Below are 25,951 nucleotides of genomic sequence, written 5' to 3'. Positions count from 1 at the left end.
CAGGGCCCCTCTCCGCAGAGCCGCTCTCCGTGCCCGGTTCCCGCTTGTGCCCGGCGTTACCCCCAACTTTCGCCCGCCGACGTGGGGTGCGGTGGCGGGGGCGGTGGCGGGGCGGGCCCGGGGCAGGACCGTGGGCCGGAGCTGGAGCAGGGCCGTAGGCCGGGGAAGGGCCGGGGAAGGGCCGGGGCCGGGCGGGGCAGGCCCGCAGGCCGGGTCGGGGGCCGGGCCGTGCCGTGCCGGGCTGTGTCCGCGCCGCTCCCGGCCGTTCCCGCCGCCGCCGCCAGAGGCCCCAGGAGGCCGCGGCTTCGCCCCGCACCGGCGCTAACGGCCCCCGGGGCCTCCGCGTCTCCCGCGAATCGCCCGCTCTCCTCCCCCGGAGAGCCCCCCGCCCCGCCGCCACCCGGTCGTAGCTCCTCGGGGGTCCCAGCGCTCCCCCAGCCTCCCGGGGCTCGGGACGCTGCAACCAGCCCGGCTGCCGGCTGGCCGGAGCCTGGTCTGACCCTCGGCTGAAGCCAGGGCAGCGCAGAGGGGGTTCGCAGCCTGCAGCTGCCCGGGTTCTGCTGCCATCGCCTCCCACCAGCCCGCATCTCCGTTTCAGCCCTCGAATGAAACAGCAGCGTGTGTTTGCTGGACGAGCTGTCGGATCTCTGGGTAAGTCAGCTTGGTGCCCTGCCTGGTTTCTCTGTGTGTGTCTCGGAATTTGATGCTCACAGAGGCTAAAGTAAAACTTTATTGTACTTCTGTGTTTGGCATTTACATCCTGTTTATGTAAATTCTTCAAACAGCTTGATTTGTAGTAGAGAAAAACAATTCTTGCTGTATCTTTTTGTCCTTTGAAGTGTCCATCCACTCTGGAAGAGGAGAACTTGTATGGAAATTAAGTAATTTGTCTGGATGTTTTTGTGAGACTTAACTCTGCAGTCTTCCAACCGATTCTGGTCATGTCATTACCAAACCTCAGACTGAAAGTTTTATGTGCTCATTTTTCTGCTTGTGTCTTAAAATTTTGGCTGCGTAAGACTGATTGAAAGGAAAGGGCTAGGCTAGAAATTGTTGTTAAGGTTTGGAAGCTGTGTTCGTTGTGTGTATCGCAACCTTTGTCAAGTTCGAACGGGCAACTGCCTTGGCGTTTTGAACAGCAGGGCTGGGGAGCTGCCGACAGGGTTTGGTGGGTCTGTTCTGACAAGCGACTGGTGCTGTGCCGTGGAAGCTGAAAGTGGACGGCAGACTGGAGGGTAATTGTGGTTTCATCAGAGCCTGCGCGTTCAAATTTAAACTATACGACAGAGTGAGGATGGCTGGAAACAGGATCTGGAAACAGGGTCCTTTGCATCCCCACCACCTGTCATCTTTTAGTCCACATAGCGTGGACTTGTTCTGAAAAACTTTCCAAGACAGCAGCTGTCATCGGACACTTGTCCAACACGGAACACAACAGGGCAGCTGCGAGCAATTTGGATTTTTCTGCCTGAAGCTGCCTCTGCAACAGGGCTCTCGAATAAAGCCTGAGGGGGTGACAGTCACATTCCTCTGGCTGTGGCCCCAGCAGTGCCCAGGAGTCTCCGTGTGACCTCGGCAGCTTCGTTACCGTTTTGAGTTCACCAAGGTTCAATTCAGTTGGATCATGATGTCTCCTAAAAATAGGCTTCCACTCCAGTGTGGACAGGTGTATAGTAGCTCACGTGGATAGGGGAAGGGAAAGCAGTGCAAAAGAAGGTGTGGTTGTGTGAGGAATACAAATGGTTCTGAAAATACTTCCCATTTCGTCTGAGCTGTCATTCCTCCCTGTGCTTCCTGCTCTGTATTAATTCTCCCTTCTTTTTTGGCTGCTAAAATCTGGTCATCTTAAGCTAAAAGCTTTCTCACAGTTTTACCAAATTGAGCCAGGTATGCAAGGGGAAACTGTTTATTCAGGAGTGTCTTCCAGCAGGAAGCAAAGAACAGGAGCTAATTTGCCTGTGGGAGAGGAAAATAGTGTCAAACACAGGGAAGACACCGCATCATTGAGATCTTAAGTCTGTAGTTAATAGCGCTTGAATAAAAGCACCACCAAAAATGCATGTCAGCTCCAGAGAATGGGGAGAGCCTGGACACTGCTGACCCTCCCTAAACAGGCTGAAAAGAAAGCTGTTTCAGCACTGGTATAAAGTCACTGTGCTGGAATTGCAAAGTGCTGGGATAAAAGCCGCAGGAGACTATTTCAAATGCCTTGCAGTTTTAATGAACTAAGCTGCATAACATCCTGGAAAGCTAAGCAAGCCAGATTCTCGTCTCGAAAAAGGGAAAGCACAGACACTTTAACTTGCAGTTTGAAAAGGAATGATCTGGAAATGGCCACAGCTTTCCCAGTCTCTCTGCTCCCGTCAGATTCCCGTGAATCATGCTGACTGGCAATGACTTTGTTAGCTTTGCAGAGCGCTGGGGAGGACAGGGGTGTTTTATTCAAGTTTGGATGTTGCCAGTACACCAAACTAAATGCAAAATGAAGTTTCTTCTCCTTTACGTCTCCAGCTCTGACAGCAAAGAAGTCAAACAGGTGTAAGGGAAGATGTTCTGAGTGGTGTGTACCGGCAATGGTGCGAGAACATGCAAGAAGGACGCAGCACACCACAGCTGGTGCAGCTAAAGCACGCAGACCTTTTCTGTAGCTGGTGGCATGTGAGGGAGACGTTGTTAGTGTCCTGTAGACTTTGATTCTTTGGTCCAAATAACCTGGCAATTTCAGCAGGGGTGAGGCACCTCTAGGAACAAGTCTAAATCTCAAGCACATGTCTGAATCCACAACGAGAGGCCTTTTGCTGCTCTGCCTCGTGTCCTTCAGACATGCAGGTTCTTCACACCTCTGGCTTTGGCGAGTGAGTGGGTGTTCCTCAGAAAGAAGTCTGGGAAAGTGTAAGGCCCCAGTTCAAGGAGCTTGCCCAAGATTTGTATCTGAGAGATTAGAACCCGATTGCTCCTGGCTACTCCCTGCTCTCACCGAAGTGCTGCTCAAAGGGACCAGCTGTAGTGCTACAGCTCCTTCTGTTGGGATACAGCTTTAAGGAGGAGAGTGGGAACATCAGCAAGAGAAAGAAGAATGGATCTGTCCAAGGCTGGCTTGCAAGGCTAACGCTTCAGAAAGTGGACTCAGATAGGAAGGATCGCTAGCATTCATTTCACTGTCTTTAATCAGCCACCCGATTAAAGGTGGTAAGCACAAGATGCATGAACTTTGATCCTTTAAAGGGCATGTCTACCTGGTGGTTTCCAGGGACTTTTAAGTTTCCCACTGTGATTTTCTGTGTCATTTAGGTGTTTCTTCTGGACATGCTTACTCCCCTGCACCTGTACATTATGTTTTTTACTAGCTGAAGTCTGAGCCTTAAGGGGTGCAGGAGGTGGGTTCTGGGAAATGGCTGCCCTAGCCGGTGCATCCTGGGGTGCCCTCTTCTCAGAGATGGCACTTCCACCACTCCCATTACGCACATGCTGTGGCAGCTTCTCCGCGTGGGTTACCAACTCCTTGATGCAGTCTAGAACAATGGGGATGAGGCTCACCACACCCCCATAATAATTCTTTGCTTCATCACAGCTCAGGTGGTTCACAACATCATGGGGGTATCTGTGGGACAGAAGGAAACAACTGGCAGAGCAGTCCCAGCAACGCACACCTGGTGAGCCCCCAGTGCCACCCTGAGACCCCCCCCAGGGAGGAGCAGAAAGGCACAGCCAGCAACTTCCCCCAGAACAAAAAGGCACGGATAGAATTGCATCTTGAGGCATGAGTCATGCCAAACACACCATCCTGGCTGCTGGGCTCGATCTGAGGAGCCCAAGAGCGCGTGCAGACACTTGCCCCACAGCAATTAGCTACATACAGAGCAGGAATAGGAGGAAGGAGGAGGTAAACTGCCCGAGCATTGCGTGGGACTTCAGGGTTCTAACCTGCCTGTATGTGCCCTTCCATGCACCATGAAAGAACAGATAAACAAACCAGAGGAGTGAACACACAAACAAACTCCATTTTTGTGAATGGAGGCTGGTGATGTTTTCCCAAAAGCTGGGATAGTAAACTGGGTTGCACCTTGCGCACTTCAGAAAGGTGTTGTAGCAGAATGATGGAGAAGTCAAGGGGGAATATGAATCCCTGTGACTGTCCCCCAGCACTGCCAATTGCCTTAAAGAAACTAAGCTGATGGAGAGACCTACTTAGCTCGGATGGTGCTCAGATCATTGCTGTGGTTAAGGAGCAGCTTGCATCTCTCCAGAATGCTGTTGTTACCAGAATGCAGAGTTTCCAGCTTGTGGCAGAGCTTGCTTAGATCATCGCAGATGTTTAGGAACATGTTGAGGATACGCCTGTCTGTGGAATTGTTACAGTGATGGTCCCTGTAGGATTGTACCTGTACGTGGAGAAAGACAGTCATGCACGTTAAATTACATTTAACTTGCACTGCAAAGTTGCCTAGGTTAGTGACCAGAAGCTGTTTTCTCTTGTGACTCTGCAGGCATGAGCTGCCATGGAAACTGCAATACCGTGGCAGGCAGTAAGATTTCTAGAGCATGCCTGAGATGTTCATTTGTCATTCATCATGACTGAAGAAGGCTGGGGTAACGGATCTGCTCGTCAGCACACCAGTGAGCCTGCCTCCCTCTTTGAAGAATGGTAGGAGTACTGCGGCCAAAACCACAGCTCTGCTGCAAGCACCGCAGAAACGGGTTGGGCATGAGCGGAGTTTTCTGCCTGCCCCGAGCACGGCACCCTCTGCCACGGCTGCCTCAGTAGAGCCAGGTAGGAGGTGAGGGCAGCCACTAAACTGGGACTGGTTTGGAGTGATGGCTTTGCATCATGCATTCCTCATAGTTCTTTGTCTGGCACCACTAGATGTGACTGCAAACTAAACCCATTTAACCTAAATTATCCTTACTAACCTGTAATAGCAAGGACATTCCCTATTTGCCTTCAACATTTTTGTTACACAGAGTGAATGGCATTGCATGACGAAACGTTATGCCAAGAGATTAAGTATCTTCTCCAAAGAAATTACAGGCACTTCAGACATGAGTGGTCAGAATATAAAATACTGAGCGGCTGGTTGGCAGTCATAGCTGGACTCTAACACCTTCAGTGCTTTCTGTGAGATTTCGAGACAAAAACAAAGCAGCTGTTCCAACATCGGTACAGTTCCTGCATACAGAAAAGCCGTGCTATGTGCTTGGGGAAATTCTCATCAGGTTTGTAAGAAAAATAAAAAATGGCCCCTACGGGTCCATTTCCACTACAGATTCCTCCTTCCACACTGTTTGCGGAGCGTTGTGTCCATGTGAGTGGCAGGATTTTTTACCGCTGCTGTGAGCAGAAGTAGCCCTAAAGAGAATGGCATTTTAGCCTGGATGTTCACCGATGGGATAACAGGACTTCTTTTTGTCCACATCAACAGCGGAGAGTTAACGCACCTGCGTAACCACGATGGGGACAGGACTACACGACGACGGGCTTGCCAGGGCTGCCCAGCGCTGCGTCAGGCCACTGCTGATGGGCAGCTGAGCCGCAGCCAGGGGCGTCCACAGACAGCCCCCGCGCTGGGCCGATGCCATGACCACAGCCAGGCTCTGCAGTGCTGGGTGATCTGAATCGCTGGCTGAGGAGCTTGTCTCACAAAACCACTTGGGACTGGACTTCATACCCAGCTCCATCCAGAAGCCTTCAGGAGCTGTTGCTGTTGCCTGACTGTGGTGTGCTCTTCGAACCTTCCACCTTACTATGCTCTCCTCTTTTCTCTGAGAAATGTCATCACTCAACACTAAAAATGCTACCACAAACAGCTTTTAGGGGTTAGAAATGCAGCTGTATTCCCACCTAAGTGCAATATATTTTTTTTCTGTACTGTCTATGTTTACATGCAAAGAAAGGTGGCAGGCAAGTCAGCCGTAGGCTGAGCACACATATTTCTACATTTTCTGCTTTTATTCTTGCATCCTCCCATGCAAAATTAAAAATAGGGTTGGGCTGCTTCAGGCGAACAGTGGCAAAATAAAATAGATGTCATATTTTGTCCCCTGTGAACTTTCTCTGGCAGTGGTTCCGTTCCTGTACAACGCATCACCAGTATGTGCTGCACCAGTTGCTCCCTGTTCTCCCCAGTAACTTGCTCTTCTTCCTGTTCCATCCTCCCCTTGGGGTAACGTGGTTGTACCCTCAGGGCTATCCGTGCAGTACAGTTTGCCACCACCATGTTCACATGTTACCGTGTCGCAAATGATGCCGTGGATCAGTGGAATTGCTGAAGTCATTAGCTACGAGGTTTCCCCCCCACAAGAAGCAGGCCTTCCACCCCTGCCAAGAAGCAGAGTCCAAGCTTGCTCAATGCCACCTGGGACTTTAAAAAACAGCATAATGTTATACAAAATCTCAGTGCTTATTTTTGGAAAAATGCTTCAGTGTAATGTTTGTCTTGATCCTCTTTAATGTTACAAGCAAAGCCTTTATATCAGAGAGAATCAGCCCTTAGAAAAGACAACCAGCTCACTTCTGTGTCCTAATCCTAATAACAGCTTGGCTTTGACTCTGGCTTTGGCATCCATCTGGGTTTTGTGCCTGGGTTCTGCTGTTTCACAGCCACAATTCTAATTTTATTGAGATTTTTTTTCCCCTCTGTCTGCAGGTGGTCTAAGTTCTTTGCAGTACTTAAAACATCCTGTGTTATAAAAATTCCAAGACAATTCACTTACCAGCCCAGAAAACCCCTTAGCCCACTTGGGACTTGCAGCCCTCAATCCATCATGCTACCTCTGTAACACAGCCATTATTTTTAATAAGCACTATAGAAAGATACAGCAGCACCAATACCAGGGGGAAGAGGCAAGCATGCTGGTTACTACAAGTTAAGGATTACAGATTCCATGTGTGGCTGGGGAAGGAGGGTTGGTTTGATGGTTTTCTTGTACCCTGTATTTCTGGCTATGCCTTTGCAGCGAAATGATAGTGTTAAATTAAATCATAAAGCAATGCTCAGCAATAAAATTCCTTCTCTGTAAATGGGGAGACTGAACATAGGTGTTTCTCTCCCCTACTTCATCTTTTGCCACTGGTTTGCAGAGTTATGCACAAATGTTACTAGAGAGTTTTTGTGTATCTTCTCTTAGTAAAAACATTTATTCATCCCTGAATGAGGCCCAAGTGTGGACAGTGCTGTGCTACTCCCTGTTCTCAGCGGCAGAGAACTTTGTGCTGGATGCTTTGTACCTGGCTGATGCTTGCCACAGGTCTGATCGTGTCATGCGCGTTCTCTCGGGTGCGTTGCAGTGCTCCCATGAACGTGAACTGCTGCTGCAGGAAGAGCCTGTAGTTCTGCTCGATGTTTCTCAGAGCCTCCTTTACCTCATTCATGTTTCCCCCCTCCTGGGTTTGGGGAGAGAAGGAGAGAAAGGGAGCTGCTTTTTAGAAATGATGCAGTTCTACGTGTGTAACGTGATCTCTCACCTGGGTTGGAATTGTGTAAGTTGGTGGAAAACTTTAAATAACAAAAAGAGAAAAAAGAAGGAAAAAAAAAAAAGAGAAGATGTGTTGTGTCAGAGCTCTGCAGTCGCAGAGCCCCGGGCAGTGAGTAACGAGGGAGTAACGCCAGAGGCCGAGGGCCCGGTGGGGACCGCTGGCAACCGGGTGCCCTCCGCCCCGGCGGGTCTGTGGCAGGCGTGGCGTGGCGACGCACCGAGGGCCCCCCCTCCCTCCACACGGCTGCACGGCGGCCCGGGCGGCTTGGCAGCCCCGGCACCGAGCGGTGCCGGCGGCCCCGGTCAGCCCCGTCCCTGCCCGACGGGCTCGGCTGTCTCCCGGCGCTGACCCCGCGCTCTCGGGGACGCCGTCCCTGCACCCCCCCGCCCCCCGCCCGCCTCGCGGCTCCTACCGGCCGGCGCGGTGGGCAGGGGCGGCGCGGCGACCCCGCAGAGAGGGGCGGGTGCGGGCGGCGGCTGAGCGGGCTCCCCCGGGCCGCCCCGGCACCTCCCGCTGCGCCGCCGTCGCCCCGGCAACCGCGTCGCCGTCTCCCTGGCAACCGCGGGACGTCGCCGGGGTGGGGCTCGTCGCTGTTCGATGACGTAAACACTCCCTTCCTCCCGTTGCCGTTGGCGAGGCTGGGTGGGGCGTGGCCTCTCGGCGTCGCGGCGTGGTGACGCACTCCTTAGCAACGCCGCGGCGGGGCTGGTTGCTAGGGGCGGCCATGGACGCCCCCGCCCAGCCGTGGCCGCCGGCGGTGGGCGCCTACGCGGAGGAGCGGGAGCTCTTCCGGCTCCTGCAGGTGAACGGACGGCGCCTGCTCCTCCCCCTCATCCCCTCCGGAGCGGCCCGGGGGGGCGGTGAGGGGCACTCCGCTTTCCTCACGGCCTCCCCCCGGCGCCCCGTGGTGCTGCCCGAGGGAGGCCCGAGCCCGACCCGGCGGGCTGTACCGGGCTCGTGTGGGAACGCGCGGGCGGGTGTCCCTGGCTGAGGGGCGCTGCGCTGGCCGAACGCTCTCTTAATTAATTAATTTATCTTAATAATTGCCTGGCAGTTGCTGGGGGTCGCCCATGGCGAGTTTTCTGAAGGAGAAGGTGGCCGCCTCGGGGGGAAAGGTGCCCCGCCCGTGACGGGCGGGGCCGGCTTGGCACGGCCGAGGGCGGGGGGGTGGCAGTGACAAATAAAGCGCGGGAAAAGCTGAGCCGAAGGCGTTTGCCCTTCCCGGGACAGGGCCCGGTGAGGGAGCGCGCTGCAGCCGCTCTGTCGGCGTTGCCCCTTAAAGCCGCGTCTCCGCGCCTTCCCTCTGGGTGGGTGCGGGTCGAACGGCGGGCGCGGGGCTGGTGCCGGGCGGGGTCGGTTTCCCGGCCGCAGAGGCGGGTGCGGTTTGCTGCGTGAGCCGGGGAAGAGCCCTTGCTGTTGGGCGTGGGGAGGTTTGTGCGGGAGGACTGAGCGTGCCGCGGCCGTTCGGCGGTGGGAGCCCGGGGAGAGACTCGCCCTGCGCACCGCTGCCAGCGCCGCTCCCCACTCGGGTGTTTGTAAGGCCTGTTACTTTCTCAGATTTCCCTGGAAAGCCCACAAATACTCATTTTTCTTCCCCCTCTTTTTTTTTTTTTCACTTCAAGGCCATTGATATCACCACCGTGGCATAATATTGGTGGGGTTTTATGGCAATGCTGTGTTTTGTGTGCCGCGAGGCGCTGGACGCGGCTGCAGGACCTCACGTTGCACGCGATGCTCATGGGGTTCACTCCAAGTGTTGTTTTCTTTTCACGCTTCAGCTGTGTTGTAGCAACATAATAGTGCAAACAAATACAGCGTGAAATTAGTGTTCTAAATGTAAACATTTAGAAAACCCAAAATGTGAAACCCAAAACGTGAAACCGTGAACCTGCCCCAGTGATTGACAGAACTGCCCGTGCAAAATTAATCTGGATAAAATGCAGTGTGTGTGTAAGTGCTGGTAGGATTTGGGCACGAAAGAGTGAAAGTATCAGTCATTGTCAGCCTGAACAGGTTTGTTTCATGGTAAGACCAGATTTTCTAGGTTTGTTAATTTTAAAGCTGCTGATACTTCTAGTGCCAAATTTGGATTTCTTGGTAGAAATAAATGTTGCCAGAAAGTAATAATTTTTAAATTAACTTCCAATAAAAATACAGATTTCATACTTTACGATGTGTGTTACCCAGACCTTGAAGCACCAGAACTTGCATGTGAAACAGTTTATAAACAAAACTGAGTGTTTTAATTATTCTAATGAAGTGGATGAAGCAGAACAGGAAAATGGATTGCTTCAATAAAAGAAGACTGGTTAGAATATAAAATTTTATGGAATATACAGATTTTATGGGATTTACTTGCAAATATTAAAGTGTTATGACTGATTTTTAGAGAAAGATGTCCTATTCCAGTGTGAGCATTTCAGTAGGTAATCACAGTTAGAACATTAGGTGCGGTTTGATATTTAGTTTTAATTACAAAATTCTTGGCTGTGCTGAAATGTCCTGTGAGAAAATCTGTGGAGTCGATGTTTCTTGGTGTTACTCCGTTCTCAGCCTGTAAAGCTACAGTCCTTGCTGAAACCAGTGGCAGATCCCCACAGCTGTCGGCGGGAGCAGAAGCAAGGCCCTGCGTAGCCTCAAATATTGCATATGAAAATGGGCTCCAAAGCAGACATTCAAGGAAATGCTTTAAGCTTTTTTTTTTTTTTCCTTTTTTATTCCTCCCGCCCCCTTAGTTTTTCATGTGGGAGGAAGGCTAGTGCTGTACAATAGTGAGATGTGCAGCTTTTGTGGCTTTGATTGGTTGTTGGGTTTGTGTTTTCTGCAGGTCTCTCCTGTTCTGCGGTCCCCTAGGCTAGGCGGAAACTTGTGGGAATGTGCTTGAGAAGGAAGTTGAACTTGCACTGCAGAGATACTAATTTAAGCTGACTCTGTTTTCAGAACTCCTTGTGTGGTTTTTATGTCAATGCTGACTCAACTGTTATCTACACCAGACTGCTCCAGCCAAACCTTTCTGGTGTCTACATGTATCAGAAATGAATTAAAACAAATAGGTTATTTTTTTTATTAGCGATTTTCTGACTATGCTTTACTTCAGTTTTTCAGCTTCAAAAATAGGTTTCTTAGTCTCAATTTTATCTGTGAAAGGGGCCTTGAGGAAATGAATAAGCATTTATAAACTCTTTAAGATCATCACTGTAACACTGCTGTGAAAATACAGTATAACATGACTGCATAGCTATGTTAAATTTTCCTCTGACTTTGTCCTATTTATTTTCAGAATATGCTTGAAGAACTATTAATTCATAAGCCTGACGATCCCATTGAGTTTATGATAAACCATTTAAAGCAAAACAACGATGATGGTAAGTGAAAACTGAGACACCATAAATAGTTCAATTCCGTATTTGTAAACAGCTGTTGAAAGCTGCGCTTCAGTTGGCAAGTGATGGATAAAACTTTTCAAATGGTGTCTTGAGGGGAAAAAAAAAAAGAAAAAGGTGAGCGTTTTGGAATAGTTATAGGTAAGATGCTTTTAATTTCTTTTTTTAGTGGGTAATCTAATAAAAAATGCACTTTAACAGTTATAACAATGAAACCCTCTAAGGGAATAAGAAAGAGTTCTAGTGTATCAATTATTAATGCGTTCTGTGCCCCATCTGATATTTCCTGTTGTCTTTAAGCTCGCTAATTACTCCTTTTGTCAGGTGTAAATTTGGTTTCCTATTCTACCTGGGCTGGCAGATTCTCTGTTATTTTGATTAGTTAGTTACTAGCTGCTGTTAATGAGTTCCACTGCTCAGTGGCATCTCAGATGAAGGAACAGTGAGCATGCCTACTTGCATGTGTAACAAAACCTGGTAAATTGAATAGGAAGTCTGTATTCCGCACAATAAAAGCGTGTACCCTCAATCAAATTATTTGATTTACAAACCGTTCACCCTTAGGCAGATTATATTTGGATATGCACAACGGAACTATAATTTTTGTTCTGCATGAGCTGTCAAGGATAGATGGTGTCATGTTGCTTTGATGTTTCTTTAAAACCATAGTAAACCATTATGAAAGTTCTGCTGCAGCATCAATGAAATCATTATCATTAGAGGTACTGTGAGCTCTTAGTGGTGATGATCAGATGGATGGTGATTGAAATGCTGCTAAATATAAAAAAAAAAAAAAAGAAAATCAGATCCTGAAAATTGTGTCCAGCCTTTTCTGATGTGGGCAGCATGAGTAATCAATCTGTTTTATAGACCCATGGAAAATACGCAGAAGAATTTCATGCAGTTTGATAGCATGCAGATAAAATTTTTTCACAGTGAGCTAACATTTGTCTGTAAGCTCCACAGTATTATTTGAACAGAATTAGGCAGGTTTCCATTTCATGACTTCAGTACTTAGAGGCTAAAGATAGAACTACAGCAGTTGTTTGTCAAAGGAAAAATGCTGTCTGCTTTTGGTCTGGAAAAACCTATTAAGAAAGGGAAGGCACTCCAATTAAAATTAAAGCCAAAATGTTGTTTTAAGAATAAATTATGTGGAAAATAATGTAGCAGAAATCTGTAGCAGAGTTGATTTTACTTTTTGATCATGGTGGAAGGTGCTGACTATTTAGAAGAAAAAAAAACCTTATTAAAGCCATCAGTAAAGTGATGAATTTTCATGATCTTGCCTTGCTAGACAGTTTTAGCCCTAGAGAAAATTTCAAACAGAGATGTGTGGAAAAGAAGCATAGCATCTATCCCAGGTGTGAAGTTAGAAAACCTTTTTAATTAATAATAGGATCTAAAGTACTCTCAAAAATATAAACAAGTCTAATGATAATTACAGTTTACAACTGTCTTGAAAATCTCATAGGTCAAATGTGTGGCTAAGTGTTTGTGCTTAAGGCTCTGTACTGGTATCTTTCATGTGATCATTCTAAAAGCCTGAAAGAACCATAGGAAGACTGATACTTCTTTCATATACAAAGGTGCTAGTTTTATAGATTGTATCTTGGTTTGTGCTAATGCAAAAAGCTTTCAGGATCCAAGTGGCATTTGTTTGAGTTCTTCCTTTACAGCCAAGGCTCTGAAGAAATGTAAAAAAGTTCTGCAAGAATGTTAATTGTGTACTATGCGCTTTTCCTGTTTGACAAAGGATTTCTCTTACATGTTAAGCAAATTTTGTCTCATTAATATTAATCATAGAATCTTTTGGACTTAAACTCGGTGAGTCCAGCTGTTCTTTTGAGTTATTCCAGGATTAATTTTGTTATTTCTAAAACCATTGTTGAATGTTAAAACTTACTTTACTTGAAAGAGTAAATCCTGTAACACCTTGTCAGGACTAAACATCGAATGAAATATGATTTGTTGCTGAAGAAAAAGGCATTTTCTAGATTTTTCTGACTTCATTTAGCTGCTAGTTCAGACCTCCAGTATTAAATACTGACTATTTGCTGATTGGAGGGGGTTAAACGTTACATACGGTGGTGTTCTGGTTGTGCCCTTGTGTCGTATGTTTAGGGAGAATGCTGTAGAGGAGCCTTACAAGTGTGCAAATGAGTAAATCAGTGAATTACACTGCCCCATCTGCTGCCAGCCACTAAGCAGAGAGAAAACCAGATTTAGTACAAAGTGAGCATTTACAGTAGCCCTGGGCAATATTAAAGCATGATATGGTGTATATAATGGTATGTTTCGTTTTTTATCAAACGTTTGTCCAAGAAAGCTGTGTATTAAAGCTTCAATACCTAAGGGTTTTCTTGTGAATTTTAAATCATGCTCCTAGTTAAACCTCAAAAGGATCTGTGGATGGAAAGGTTTTTTGATTTTCTTTGAAGTGGTTTGAAGAAGTTGATTAGTGTTGGCACCCGAGCACTCTTTTATGACGCTGTTTATAAATAATTCCTAAGTACCGGGCTGGAGTTTCAAGGTGTTAGATTAAAAAAAAACCTAGGATTTAATCACATTACATTTGAAAGAAATTAGGTGATAAAAACAGCTGATGTATCCTTTTAAAGTATTTTTCTACATTGTGTACTAGTTCTGTTGCACTTGCAAGAACCAATGAGGGGGGAGTTTTTCTTAAACCTTCCAAGTCAGATAACTTTGTAAAGATGAATCTGTAATTTGGGTTTCATGTATGTTTTAAAATTGCACCTGCCCAATAACTGTTGAGTGCATGGAAGGCCTCATAAAAATACATTTCACATCCTTCCTGTCTGCTGCCGTCAGACACTGTATCTCCCTTGGTTATCAAGAGCTGAAGAGATTTTTGGGTGAGTAGATCCCTCCTCTGTTTTGACCTGTGTCACTCCCAGTAAGTGCTCATCAGTCCTTTCTGTTTTGGCTTTGTTTTTTCCCCCCTTTGAGGTATAGGGAGAAAAAACATCAAAAAAATCATCATAAAATGACAGCTCAAGGGATTGCAGCCCAAGGTGTGTTCATGGAAGAAGTTCCAAATACTTTCCTAAGAGTTGCTCCATTTTTCCTTGTTTGTCTTGGCTCCAATTCCAATGAAGCTTACAACGGTCATGCCTATTGTGTTGTCTGTATGCATTAGATTAAGAATTCCTCAGAATGGGAAGTATTTTTCGCACCTTGCCCCCTCGGGGAAAGGAGAGGGACAAGCAGTAGAGAACCACAAGATACAGAGACAAAGAAAATTACTTTGAATGATGACTAGAAAAATTGAAGGTAGCTGTCAAAAAAGGTAGAGAGAAAGTGCTTAATTTTGCAATGTCTAAATCTTCTCTGAACCCTGACACAACGTATTTAGATGAAATTAACAGTGAAATTGCATTTTTTTTGTGATGTGAGCCAAAAGCTTTGCCAAAGTAAACAGTATTTTTATTACCATAATGTGTAAGGGAAATGAGAGAAGAGATGATCTCAAGAATTTCTGTCCAATCTCAACCATTCTATGATTATGACAGTAGTCACTTTTTAATAGTCCTGTCCTGCATGTGCAAGCTAAAATAGTTTTTCATCACAGAACGTGCTAGGTCTGTATCAATGTTTTGGGAATAAAAGTCACACTCGGATGAGGAAAGGGCTGTATGTTATGCTCTGGTTCACCCACTAAACTATCCATGTGTTTAAACTGATTGAGACATATATATATATATATATATATATATATATATATATATACACATCTTGTATATCTCTCTAAGCAGCATGTTTAGTTAGAGTATTAATCTCATTGACCACGAGGATTAAAGGAAGACCCAGCTGGCACTGACTTAGTGTCCCCCCCTTTTTTTCCCAGTGGAACCCAATCCTGAAGTCTCCATTGAGGCAGATTTACAGCTGAAATGATTGCTTCATTGTGATTACATTTATATTAATCAGTGCAGTAGTGGGAAAGTGGTTGTGATTTTTGCTGTTTTGCATCTTGGTGTTCACATATTACATATTCTGGTTTCATAGCTCCAAGAATTTGTGTACTTGGTCCACCTGCTTCTGGGAAAACTACAGTTGTAAGTATGCTACCTTCAGTGTTATAATACTGTCCGCTTCCCTTTTTACTTTCTGCTGAGCTCAGCACTTGTGAAAATTTTATTCTGAGAAAATAATTTTCAGAATTATCTAAGTGATTGGAGAGTGCAAGACGAATTGACGGGTGGCATTCCTGAGGGATATGCCTGTATATTACAGTACGGTTAAATGGAAATGTTCAAGTGAGCTCTGTGAGAACTCGCTCAGGTAGTGGTAGTGATACTGCTGTAAGGCAACAGACTTCTGCCTGCCTTGTTTTCCCAGCTTTTTAGCAGGACTAATTAACCTGGGAGGAGAGATTTGTGGTAGTCCCGTGTTGTGGATTGTTCCATTTTCATGGCCAGTTGTCTGTCCTGTCCACTGGTACCACTTAACTGAAAATATCAAAGTTGTGTTTGAACCACAGAGAAAGCTGACCACCAAAACTGCAGATGATGGTGGTGTGTGCGTGCTAGGAAGAATGCTTTCTTCTTTAATATCTGTAGATGAAAAAGACCTTAATCAAAGCTGTAGACTCTTGAAAATATAAGAAACTGCTTAAAGTTACACATATGTTCTGTATACTTAAATGGAATGCTAGGAAAATGCTTCTGTCTTTCTGCAGTTTTCTGAAAAAATGCTTAATTTCTTTTCCAAATATTTTGACCTGTATTTTTTTTCTTCTCTCAGGCAATGTGGCTTTGTAAACGTTTGGATGCCATACGTATCTCTCAGGAGACTTTGTTATTCAAGGAAATATTAGCGCTGACAAAGGAAGCAAAGGCATATAAAGAAAGAAAACAGGTGTGTGAGAGGGTGTAATAACAGTAGCTCTCATGTCACAGAAGAGGAATTATATGGCATTCCCGTGATTTCCACTGCTAGGAGTTGAGCGGAACAGAGTAAATATTCTTGTGTCTGTGGTGGTTTGTACATTGGTTTGTGTATATGAAGGTACAGGGCGTTTCGGAGAAGAAGGGTAACCTCTACTAGATAAGAAGATATGAACAAAGATAAAAACATGTCAGGGTGTAGAATAGGGGCAGGAATGACAATGTAAAGTAATGGAGGTCTTGAAAGCATTAACCTTAGACATGAGCAACAGAATTGAGACAAGTCCAGGTATGCACCATAAATTTTAAAGAATGGTTCATTATATCATTAAACAGCGTCTTCTATTTCAGCATGTTTGATAATCTCAATTAAATAAGCGTTAATCTCTGAGGTTTCCTTAGGTAAAAAATGCTCTGGAAAATACGTACACAAAGAACTTTTTTTTGATCTGACAGTGCGACTTAGTTGTGTGTGTTTGATTTCTCTGGAGCATGACACAACTTGGTGCATTAACTCAAAAGGAGTATGACAATCCAGTCAGTTACAGAAAACCCTAGAAGCTATCAAGCTGAGGCAATACCAGCTGACTCAGGAGATTGTTCAGTTGTTGGGTTGATGCACTCTACCGAACTCCGAGCACCCGGTTTGCTCCAGACAGGTTTTTAAATCCATTCGTGCTTCATTGAGGGCCTCCTAGCTAGTGTTCACAGGAGTTTGCCCAAAGAACGTTTTTTGTAGGTGTCATGACTCACAGGATTAGTTAATCAGCAATGTGATTGTCTTGTTATTAAAGGCTAGGAACAAGTAGTTTGGAAAAATACGTTGAAAGAATATTCTGAATACACAGAAGCATCTCTGCTTCTGATTCTTGCCCTTTTAACTGATTCATTTCACCAGAGGTCAAACTGTTCCACGTGTAATAGAATGGAGGAAGTCTGGTTTTCTGTGACTCTTTCTAGCAAGTCCACTAGTTTGAGTTTATCTTTTCTCCCTCATCACCTCTTTTCGTAAAAATTGAAGCAATTTCATAACTGTGAGAATTCTACACCACTGCTAAATTTGATTGGAATTGGCCAACAGATTAATAATTTGCTGAGACAGTAGGCAGTGTGATACATAGATTAATTTTTTTTTTCCTTGGAAAATTAGGCTGAAAATAGGGTAGTGTTTATTACACTGAATTAGTGAATGAAGTTTGGAGCTGCCTCAAGGAATATACCTAAAGATCTGAGAGGAAAGAGTTCATTGAACTTGCTGAACTTACTGGCAAAAAGGTTTGCTTTCGGCTGGGATGATTTAAAATGATTCTTATTGAGAATATGTACTTAGAAATCTTCATTCTAATTATTAAAGATTGTTTTGCTAGGTTCATAAATTTCAGCTTGGAGGGGGAGAATTTAAAACAAAAATTCCCTTTGGTTTAATTACTGTAATTATTAACATATTTCAGACTATACAGATGCACTTTCAAGAGTGTCCTTTTGGGCTTATTTGGTTTAAAAAGATGGATGGTGTGGAAGATGAAAGTAAAAAATGTCAGGGCTAATCAGGTAGCAAGGAGTGCCCAAAGAGCAGAATCTGGTGGTGGTTTAGTACTGTGCGGTTTGCCGTTGTTTTTGAGATGTTAGATCCTGGAATGTTTTTCTAAATCATTTCTTTTGTTCTTTTATAAGAGTTTGCTTCTTCAGATGTAACTCCTATAACTAGGAAGGAACTCCGTGCTTCCTCTAAATAAGTGCAAGCTTTACAATGACTTAAAATGTAACCAAATTGTCGTCTCGAGCTATATTTTCCCTTACTGGTTCATGGCTGCTTGCTGGGTTTACTTTTGCCATAACTGACCCCAGGTTCTGCTGAAGCAAGTGGTAAACTCGACTCCTCTAGCATACATAACATCCATTAGCACTAACAGGGTTTGAATGTCTATTCAGGAACAGAACAATAGCTGTTTATACTATCTTTAATACAACCAGGGCATTAAAAAGTTGTAGTCCCGGCCAAAGCAATTTAATAAGTGGAAAGAGGAACAGCAGGAACTAAGACCGTGGTTTTGAAAGTCTGGTGTGAAGATCATGTAACACAATTTGATGTTGTTAGAGGAACGTTTCATGCATATAACGTTACTGTGCCTAAATTAACCCCAGTGCCAAAGGTAGTTCATTTTTAGGTCAGCAGGCCAATATTACCAGATTTGGGCAAAGATCTGCAAAAGTTTGTTCACATATTTTACTTACTTGTGTTTAGCCAAGCTTTCATCTCTTTTGTGTTCACTCTCAGTGAATACTAAAGCATCTGAGTTTTCCTAGCACAAGAGTTCATGGAAGGTGTATTTAAAAGACGTGATTATTCTCTGAAGCTCAATTTTTAAAATTGGACATGCAATCGTTCACTAACACACACCTGGCCACTTACTAATGAGCATAGCTCCGGCAGTGAATTTTAAATATTGACTGTTCAAAGCAAAATGTGATCATTCTGCATGTAAAAATATTTCAAAAAGAAGTCAAATATTTTTGAATATTCAATAAATTTGAAAAACCACAAGCTATCAATAAATATTCCATGAACAGAAAAAGAGGCTACATTTTTTGATAAATCATTGCAAATTATTCCCTCATCTCTAGTTATTATAATGTTAATAGGAAGCACCTCCAAGTTTTTCCTATAGTGAAGTCTAATGATGAGCTATTGCATGTTTCACTTTTCCTCTTAACTGGATAAAATAAGAAGTTGAAACAACTGTGGTAATTGTGGGCTTGTGGGATGGGTGTGCTCTAAATGCTACACTAAATTGCAGTTAAGGTGTTTGCATACTACTTAATGACTTAAAACTGCTCTAGAGTTGCATCATATCCCCATGCTTTTTAAGAAGAAATATAGTAGGAGAGAGGAGAACTCAAGGCATCCTTATCTACGCATGTTCAGCTTTCTTCTCTATTCCGGGACAAGCCTCTATGAAGGAACAAATAGGAACTGTTCCAGTCTTGTGCGTACGTAAAAAAGACTGGCATTTCGTGGGGTTTTATCTGAACAAGCTAAATCTAAACATTCATAATTCTCAGAATACTAAACTCAGTTTCTTCAAACTTGACTGCTGTTCTCTCCAAGGCGCAAACTTGGAGAAGTCAGAAGTTTTTAGCTGTAGGTGTTTTCAGAACAAGTATGTGCAAAACTTGCAATAAAAACATCTCGTGAAAGTGCTTCCCCCAAAAAGAGAAAAGTGTAGCAGTTTTATGAAAAGGTAATTGAAATATAACTCTGAGTAGATCAGGCATGTAAGTTGAAATATGATGTCCCTGAAATAACATGGAATGTTTAAAATTAATCATGAATGAGTACAGTTTTTCAGCAGTATGGAAGTAGTGGTTAAATCCGTGTGTAGAGAAGAGTGGTCTGGACATAAACAAAATACCGTAGCAGTAGGTGTTTCCATTAACTAACCTGAATGCCTGGGATAAGATACAGTTCTGTAGTTATCAAACTTCTGTGTATCATTGTCCATTACTGCAGATTCCTGGGAGGTCAAGTCCCACCTACCAGGCTCATGATATATTTATGTGAGTGTTATGAAAGAGAAAATGTAAATGTGCTGTCTGATATGCATCAGATGTAATGATTTCTAGTTGAATAATTAGGCATTCTACAAGCAACCTATTGAAAATTAGTTTGTAGGCCACTGCTCAGTAGGAGGAAAACAGCCCAGGAAATGAGACTGGAATTGAGCCACAGAGAGCAGAAGGAACTAAAACACTGAAATACCCACATGTGTGTCCTTGATTGTTTTTATGCAATAAACCCGGCTCAAAAGAGAGGACTAAGTATACCACTGCACTGAAAGAAGTTAGTATCATTTTGGTTCAAATTGGTTTGGCAAGGCTTAGCAGGGTGGACCCCCGGCAGTTGCTTGCTTGTCTTGACATGACACATCAAAGAAGCAAGAAAGACACTAGCTGTTTCTGATAGCAGCATGATGCACCTTTGGAAGGTGACAGACTCAAAGCCACAGAGCCAGGCTCCAGCAGCGAGAGGCTGCAGGAGGCTCTGACGCACCACCCTATGGGACCTGCTGACTTTCAAGAAACTCAGCAATTTCTTTCCCTTTTTCTCTTTTACCTGCTTGAACGTTGCCTTATGAATGGCTGATATTAGGAAAGGCACTGAGAACTGGGGACATTAGAGATAAACAAGACAAGAAAACCCACCACCTGACTGAGTCACCTTGTCCCTTCCTCCAGCTGAGGACTGGTCTCTCTTGTGTATTCTGGAGTGCTTCCTCCACTCTGAAGTGACTTATGTTTACACTGCTCCTGGTGAAATTGTTTCATGATCTAATGAAGAAGATTGTTATGAAATCTTTCTGCATTGTCAACCATGTTTTCATTATATCTATCTACAGCCTTTGGTATAATTTAAGCCTACAGAAATACTCTTTTTTTAGGATTATGTCCTTCAGACAGTTTGGTAGAAAAGAGAGATGGGAACCCACAGTATATGGAACTGCATGGAACAGAGTCAAGCTCACAGTGTTAGGCAAAAGAGAATCTTCTGACTTGGGAAATAGAGAATCTGACTGCAGAATTTTGTCAGAGTATTCATTTTACTGATAATGACAAAATGAATGAGACTGATCAAAGCGTTTAGTCAAATGATAAACAGCTGCTCTAACTGGTATGGCCAAAGGTCTAGACTTTGTGAAGTTAAACTGGCTAACACAGAGTTTGTTCATCCAAGCTCAGCATAGAATGAAGGCCTAAATTAACAAGATAGCTAAGAATATTCTTCCAAGGAAAGAAGGGTATTGTTAATTTCTTGTCAGAAAATCGGATATAATAATGGAAGAAATACTGTGGGGGAAGTACTAAGTCTGTAAAGGAACTTTGTTCCTCTGCAGATAGCAAATACTATCTTACAAAACATCTCTAGATATAGGCAAAGTGATAGTCACAGAAAGAAACAGCACTTCTGAAAATCTTAGCATGTGCAGTTTCAATCCTGTTTCAGTCCTGAGTTTAGAAATAAACTAATTTTAACATTTAAAAAGTACTTTAAATAAACTTTGTGGATGATGAAAGAGTGAGGGTTACCTGAAACCATGAAACAAACCTCCTGAAAATCAGACTCTCTGTGTTATCTGCGCTGTGTATGAGATTCGACTTGTCTCACATAATAGCTGTTGAGATCACTACTGGTGAATTCGACTTGTCTCACATAATAGCTGTTGAGATCACTACTGGTGAGTCCACTGACGTATGAAGCAGTGGTGAGTCAGATACTTGCAGGAAAAAGGACTGTCTGTGGATGTGATGTTCTTATGGATCCCTTTGCAGGTTTGATGCCCAGTGTGTGTGTTAGTGTGCAAACCCTGGCACTGCTTCCATGTTAGTGTGCAAAAAGCATGGATGTAGGCTTTGTGTTCAGCTTACCTTTAAAGCTGATTTTTGTGCCCTTATTAACTCTGTGATATATTATGTTAATGACTTGGGACTTGCACAGGTTTGTTTATTTATTTATTTTTAAAAAGACATCTCGGTTCACCTTTAACCGGAATGTGCCTGCATGGTAAAATTCCTTTTGAACTCAATTGTGAATATTCAGCCTTTTTTTTGTTCTTTCTTTAGAAAATTCCCAATGCGCTTTGGGCCAATCTGATCCAGGAACGTCTGTCAAACGTGGACTGCATCAAACAAGTAAGAATTGCTCCTCAGAGGGCCGGTGGATAAGCACTTACACAACTCGTGCATAGTAGTTAGCATTCTGAGTCCTGAGCAGAGGAGGGAATGGGGGCAAATCATTGGGGGCTCTGGAGTGGATTGCTTTCTTGAACATCAGCAGAGGGAGTTTGGAGCTTTATTAACAGGATAAAGGGGAGGATGAGAGTATGCATATGCTAATCTTCTAGCACAGAGATGATCAAAGGCTGAACAAGGATAGCTTTGTTGATTGCCTGGGGCAACTGGCAGAGTTATAGTGGACAAAACAGATAAACAGAAAATATATAAAAATCAATATCTTGAGTTAAGATTTTGAATCTTATTGAGGAAAGGGGGAAAAAGTCTAACATTACTCATCAATTTTCTTTTTTTCTCATTGTGTCTTTTTTTCACCCTATATTAGGAAAAACTGCATTTGAATATATTCTAGGTAATAATTAATATGTTCACTGTTCGTTTACACAAATAGGCAACTAAATAGGTTTAGCTGTATTTGCAGATGTGTGGTGTTTTTTTTTTTCTCCCCTGTGTGCTTGGACTTAATGTAAGTAGGGACTTTTAATGTGGAACCAAAAGACAAGTAGATTAATATTGGTTGAAATTAATGTCTGGGCTCAAGGAAAGCAAAATCTCTTTTATGTGTTTCCTTTAAAGTCTCAAATGCTATGGTTTATTGAGTCCATAATCAACCCAATATAAGGGGTTATTTGTAAGAGACATACTACTCTAATGGATAAAACTGTTTCTAAGCAGTGCCAAAATATGGACTGCACATTATTTGGTGCACTACTTTAGAGGTAAAAGTCCAGTCCAAAGTAGGTGTTACATTCACGAAGGACTAAACTTTTTTCAGATAAGTAGCGCATTTTTCCAGAATAGTCACTGTGTCATACCCACACCTTTGGGTCAGGGGATAACTGGTGCTTCCTGTCCCCACAGAGATATTGCGACGTTCATAGTTTTATCGAAATCTGTTGTTTCTCAACATCATCATCTGTCTTACTCCTTGCTGGAATAAAGCAGGGCTGGTAATTAACAGTTCACTGAAGTGTGAAAATTGCTCCCTAAATCTTCTTAACATTAGGCACTGGAAGAAACTGGAAATGCTGAAAACCTTATGTCCTGTACTTCTTTCTCTGTCTCCATGATTTCTGGTGTAGTCTGCAGTGGTCTGGATCCTTCCATCCATGTAAAACAAAATCATCTTGGGGGCTGGGCCACTGCGTTGTGGTTTTTAAGATGGTAATTCTGTAGCATGGAGTTGTCCACAGGTGCAGAGAAACATCAACGTAAGTAGCAAGAAGAGTTTAAAAAAATTTCTGCCCCTGACTGAAGGTTTCGACTTTTATAACTCAGATAACGTGAATGATTGACAGAATCACAGAATGATCGGGGTTGGAAGGGCCCTCTGGGGATCACCCAGTCCAACCCCCGTGCCAAAGCAGGGTCACCCAGAGCAGGCTGCACAGGACCTCATCCAGGCAGGTTTTGAATATCTCCCAGAGAAGGAGACTCCACAGCCCCTCTGGGCAGCCTGGGCCAGGGCTCCGTCACCCTCAGAGTGAAGAAATTCTTCCTCATGTATTGCCAAAGAAGTCTTCACGTGCTTCAGTGCCAAGTCAGCTATCTTAGCTTAAGCCATTGATGCAAGTGACTTTCAATGGACCTGCCGTGTGTAAGCTAGATCAGATGGTCAATTACAGTGTCTCAACTGTGGAAAGGAGAACTTGATCACGATGGTAATGAATAGCTGGAGATGTAATATCTTAAATTGTTCCTGCCTGACAGGTTTGCTAGAGGACATCTCTGTGTCATGTTTCTGTTGCAAGCATATAGCTGTAGCAAAATAGGTAGTATGCTGCTTGCTTTAAGCACTAGTTTAGAACTAGCAATAGCTAAACTTTGACCTATCCCGTTACCTAATCCACTGGTTGCAAGAGAATTTTATTTAGAATACTACCTGCTCGTGTTTAATGTTACAGAGAAAAGTCACTAAGCTAAAACAAACCTTTCCTTGCCCAGATTATCTGGTTCTTTTGCCAGATCATAGAAAAGTGCATGACACTGCCCTTATTTGCATAGGGACATATCTTGCTATAAAAGTCCTTCCTTTTACATCAGTAGAGGCAGCTCTGAAAGACTAAAAATAAGTTAAGGTGGGTGATTTTTGAACATTTCATTGCATTTTTAGCTTAAAACCAGGTTTAGCAAGAGACTTACTGTACCAAAGATCTGGCATGTGTAATTGGCTTCCCCACATATTTCCAAATGACAGGACAAGTCTCCTCTTCCTTCAAAGAAACATCAGCAATTGTTTTTAGGAGGGGAAATTCATGAAACAGAAACCTAGCTCATCTTTAAATTATTCTAGATTTATGCCAGGTGTGAATCCCATTGACATTCATGGGGTTGAATTCCTGCAACTTTGGAGTAAGATAGTGAAGAGCTGAACCCTGTGCTTTTGAACTACACCAGTATTTGCTTAAATGGGGTGTTACCAAGATGTTAGAGTTTAAAATGTACCGGCAACTCTACACTGCTGAGTGTGGATTTTTCTGATGCCCACTCCTGCCGTCTTCCCACTTACTGTGCACTAATAAAATCAACTTTGCTGTGCAGATAAGACACAGGTTTTAGGCAAAGTGCACACTGCTGTTACTTCAAGCTCTTATTTTCTTCCTAAACCTAGCTGTTGTTTCTCTTTACATTCTCTTCCTGCACTGGTATGGTGGAGGCCTAGGAAGACTGTGGAAGAATTTTCTAGTTCATTATGTAGAAGCACATGACCCCCCTCCCCACCTTTTCCGAATGGACCAATTTTTTTGTGTTTTGGGATCCTGTGTTTCTTGCTCCATGCTTCATCATCTGGGAGACTGAAAGAATGATTTTTGGATCCTTAGAAAGAAAGGAGTAAAGAATTTGGCAGAAAACCTAAGGGTTATCAGTTTTGATCTACAAAATACTGCACACCTTGCTCCATAATTAGTCTATTAATTTTGAATTTGCAAAGTAGAATTCAACTTTAGCATTTCTGTCACTGTGCTTGAATTATATGGGTCTGTCTGGTTTATCTTGAAGGTATTTTTGGCTGAGCTGTTTTATTTTGACTCAGAATAGTTATTTAACACTCCGGATCAAATATCTGGTAGTATTTGATGTATTTGTTTATTTGTACTAAATTCACACAGGACTTAGGCCTTTCAATTGGCAGGAGAACCTGTTTAAGAACACACATGTCATGTACCTCCTTGTTCATTTTGTGGGATTTTGAAATAAAGAGTGTAGCTGAGAAACACTTGAGAAACCAGTATTGTCAGCTCTGGATATACTAGCAAATGAGCGGCTAAAAAAGACTATGAATGTCAACATTTTTTATGTAAGCAGTGCGATGAGGTATCATGGATATACAGCAAGTCAGGTGACTGTATGATCTACTACCTTGTCCTTGTGGCAAGATGTGAACATCTATCTCAAGTGAAACTTCTGCTCTAGTATGTTTAAAGTATCTTTAAACCAGTAGAAATGAAAGTAAGTTAGAAAGACAATAAACCCAACAGAGAAACTGCTCTTCTGGCTGCTAACTCCTAGGCTTTAGGCTGGTTTCAGTCCCCAGACACAGCCCCCCTCAGCTTAACGCTAACAGCTTCTCTGGTTGTGCTACTAGGGGTTAGCAGATCGGATAGGGAAGATGCCGGGGTACCCCTGGTATTTTCAATAGTTTAGGTTAAATATTTTCTCACATGATCTCTCAAACGTAGTGGTCGCTGGGGCAATCTGTCCTCTAATGCTGTCTGGAGGAGAGCTGTTGGATGGCAGTAACTGCTGTAAACTAGCAAATAGATGAATAGATCTTCAGTTGAGGGCTTTTAGAACAGTAGCTCTAAAGCCTCTCCAACATGCTTATTTTTTCCACATAAGTCTCTTAACCTGATCAAAAGAAGTTATGTTTTCAACAGCTAATTTTTTCAGTGCTTTTTGTGATACTCCTAATGCGAGTTTTACTAATCATCAGTGTGTAAGCAAAATCCATTGCTCTCCAAAGGCTGCATCCACCCTATGCTTTTTTCTGTCCTGTGCTTTCTATAATTGCTGGTGTGCTTCTAGTTCTGCTTTTACTAACGAGGGAAGGATCTCTCAGTGGCTGTCATTTTAATTACTAGGTCATGTAATCTCTGAGTAAGGTGACAAGATGGTTAAAATGCCAACAGCTGCATAGTGTCCTGCCTACATTTTATGTTCTGATTGTTATCACCAGCAACATTGAACTGGTCCTGGATGCACTGCAGAACTAGGGGGTAAAATATCCTTTATAAAGCTTCCCTGACATTCAGCAAGAATAGAGTGGATCTTACTGGTCTAGTTAAGGTTTCAGCTATTTTTTTGGAAAAACACCTAATTGACGTTTTGAAGTTGTGATAGTTATTAAAAATCTTTTAATTAATAGATAGTAATTTGTGGTCACTAAACCT

The 25,951-nt window shown here is 43.6% G+C and overlaps 2 protein-coding genes across 7 annotated transcripts in view; one reads left to right on the top strand and one right to left on the bottom strand.

The window, feature by feature from the left end:
* The first annotated feature begins 299 nt into the window (after window positions 1-299).
* The window catches only part of AK8 (adenylate kinase 8), a 79,767-nt gene continuing 54,115 nt past the window's right edge, over window positions 300-25,951 (top strand). For 2 of the 6 annotated variants that reach the window (XM_075439667.1, XM_075439662.1), the window contains exons 1-5: window positions 8,176-8,276; window positions 10,755-10,839; window positions 14,890-14,939; window positions 15,628-15,741; window positions 21,390-21,458. In XM_075439667.1, coding sequence (XP_075295782.1) covers window positions 8,199-8,276; window positions 10,755-10,839; window positions 14,890-14,939; window positions 15,628-15,741; window positions 21,390-21,458 — 396 coding nt within the window. In that variant the 5' untranslated portion in view covers window positions 8,176-8,198. Of the gene's footprint in view, window positions 652-4,487; window positions 4,779-8,175; window positions 8,277-8,987; window positions 9,010-10,754; window positions 10,840-14,889; window positions 14,940-15,627; window positions 15,742-21,389; window positions 21,459-25,951 lie in introns of those variants that run through there. The other 4 variants (XM_075439664.1, XM_075439665.1, XM_075439663.1 and 1 more) reach the window with 4 other exon arrangements.
* On the bottom strand, window positions 2,142-7,951 carry SPACA9 (sperm acrosome associated 9). The gene is made up of 4 exons (XM_075439668.1): window positions 7,887-7,951; window positions 7,226-7,381; window positions 4,189-4,382; window positions 2,142-3,601 (listed from the first exon to the last, which is right to left on the bottom strand). Exons 2-4 carry the CDS (start codon window positions 7,367-7,369, stop codon window positions 3,220-3,222), a joined length of 720 nt encoding a protein of 239 aa, XP_075295783.1. The 5' UTR covers window positions 7,370-7,381; window positions 7,887-7,951; the 3' UTR covers window positions 2,142-3,219.

This window comes from Opisthocomus hoazin, chromosome 19, assembly GCF_030867145.1.
Source record: "Opisthocomus hoazin isolate bOpiHoa1 chromosome 19, bOpiHoa1.hap1, whole genome shotgun sequence".
Classification (NCBI taxonomy): Eukaryota; Metazoa; Chordata; class Aves; order Opisthocomiformes; family Opisthocomidae; genus Opisthocomus; species Opisthocomus hoazin.
The sequence above is the reverse complement of the archived record's forward strand: the minus strand, read 5'-3'. Positions and strand labels throughout refer to the sequence as shown.

What these genes read in the sequence shown, in the direction of transcription:
- SPACA9 (XM_075439668.1), bottom strand. Translation starts at nt 7,369, where the DNA reads ATGAATGAGGTAAAGGAGGCTCTGAGAAACATCGAGCAGAACTACAGG. An exon ending in CTGTGGCAAGCATCAGCCAG is followed by an intron (nt 4,383 to 7,225) that starts GTACAAAGCATC and finishes CTCCACGTACAG; the next exon opens with GTACAATCCTACAGGGACCA. An exon ending in CTGAGCACCATCCGAGCTAA is followed by an intron (nt 3,602 to 4,188) that starts GTAGGTCTCTCC and finishes TCTGTCCCACAG; the next exon opens with ATACCCCCATGATGTTGTGA.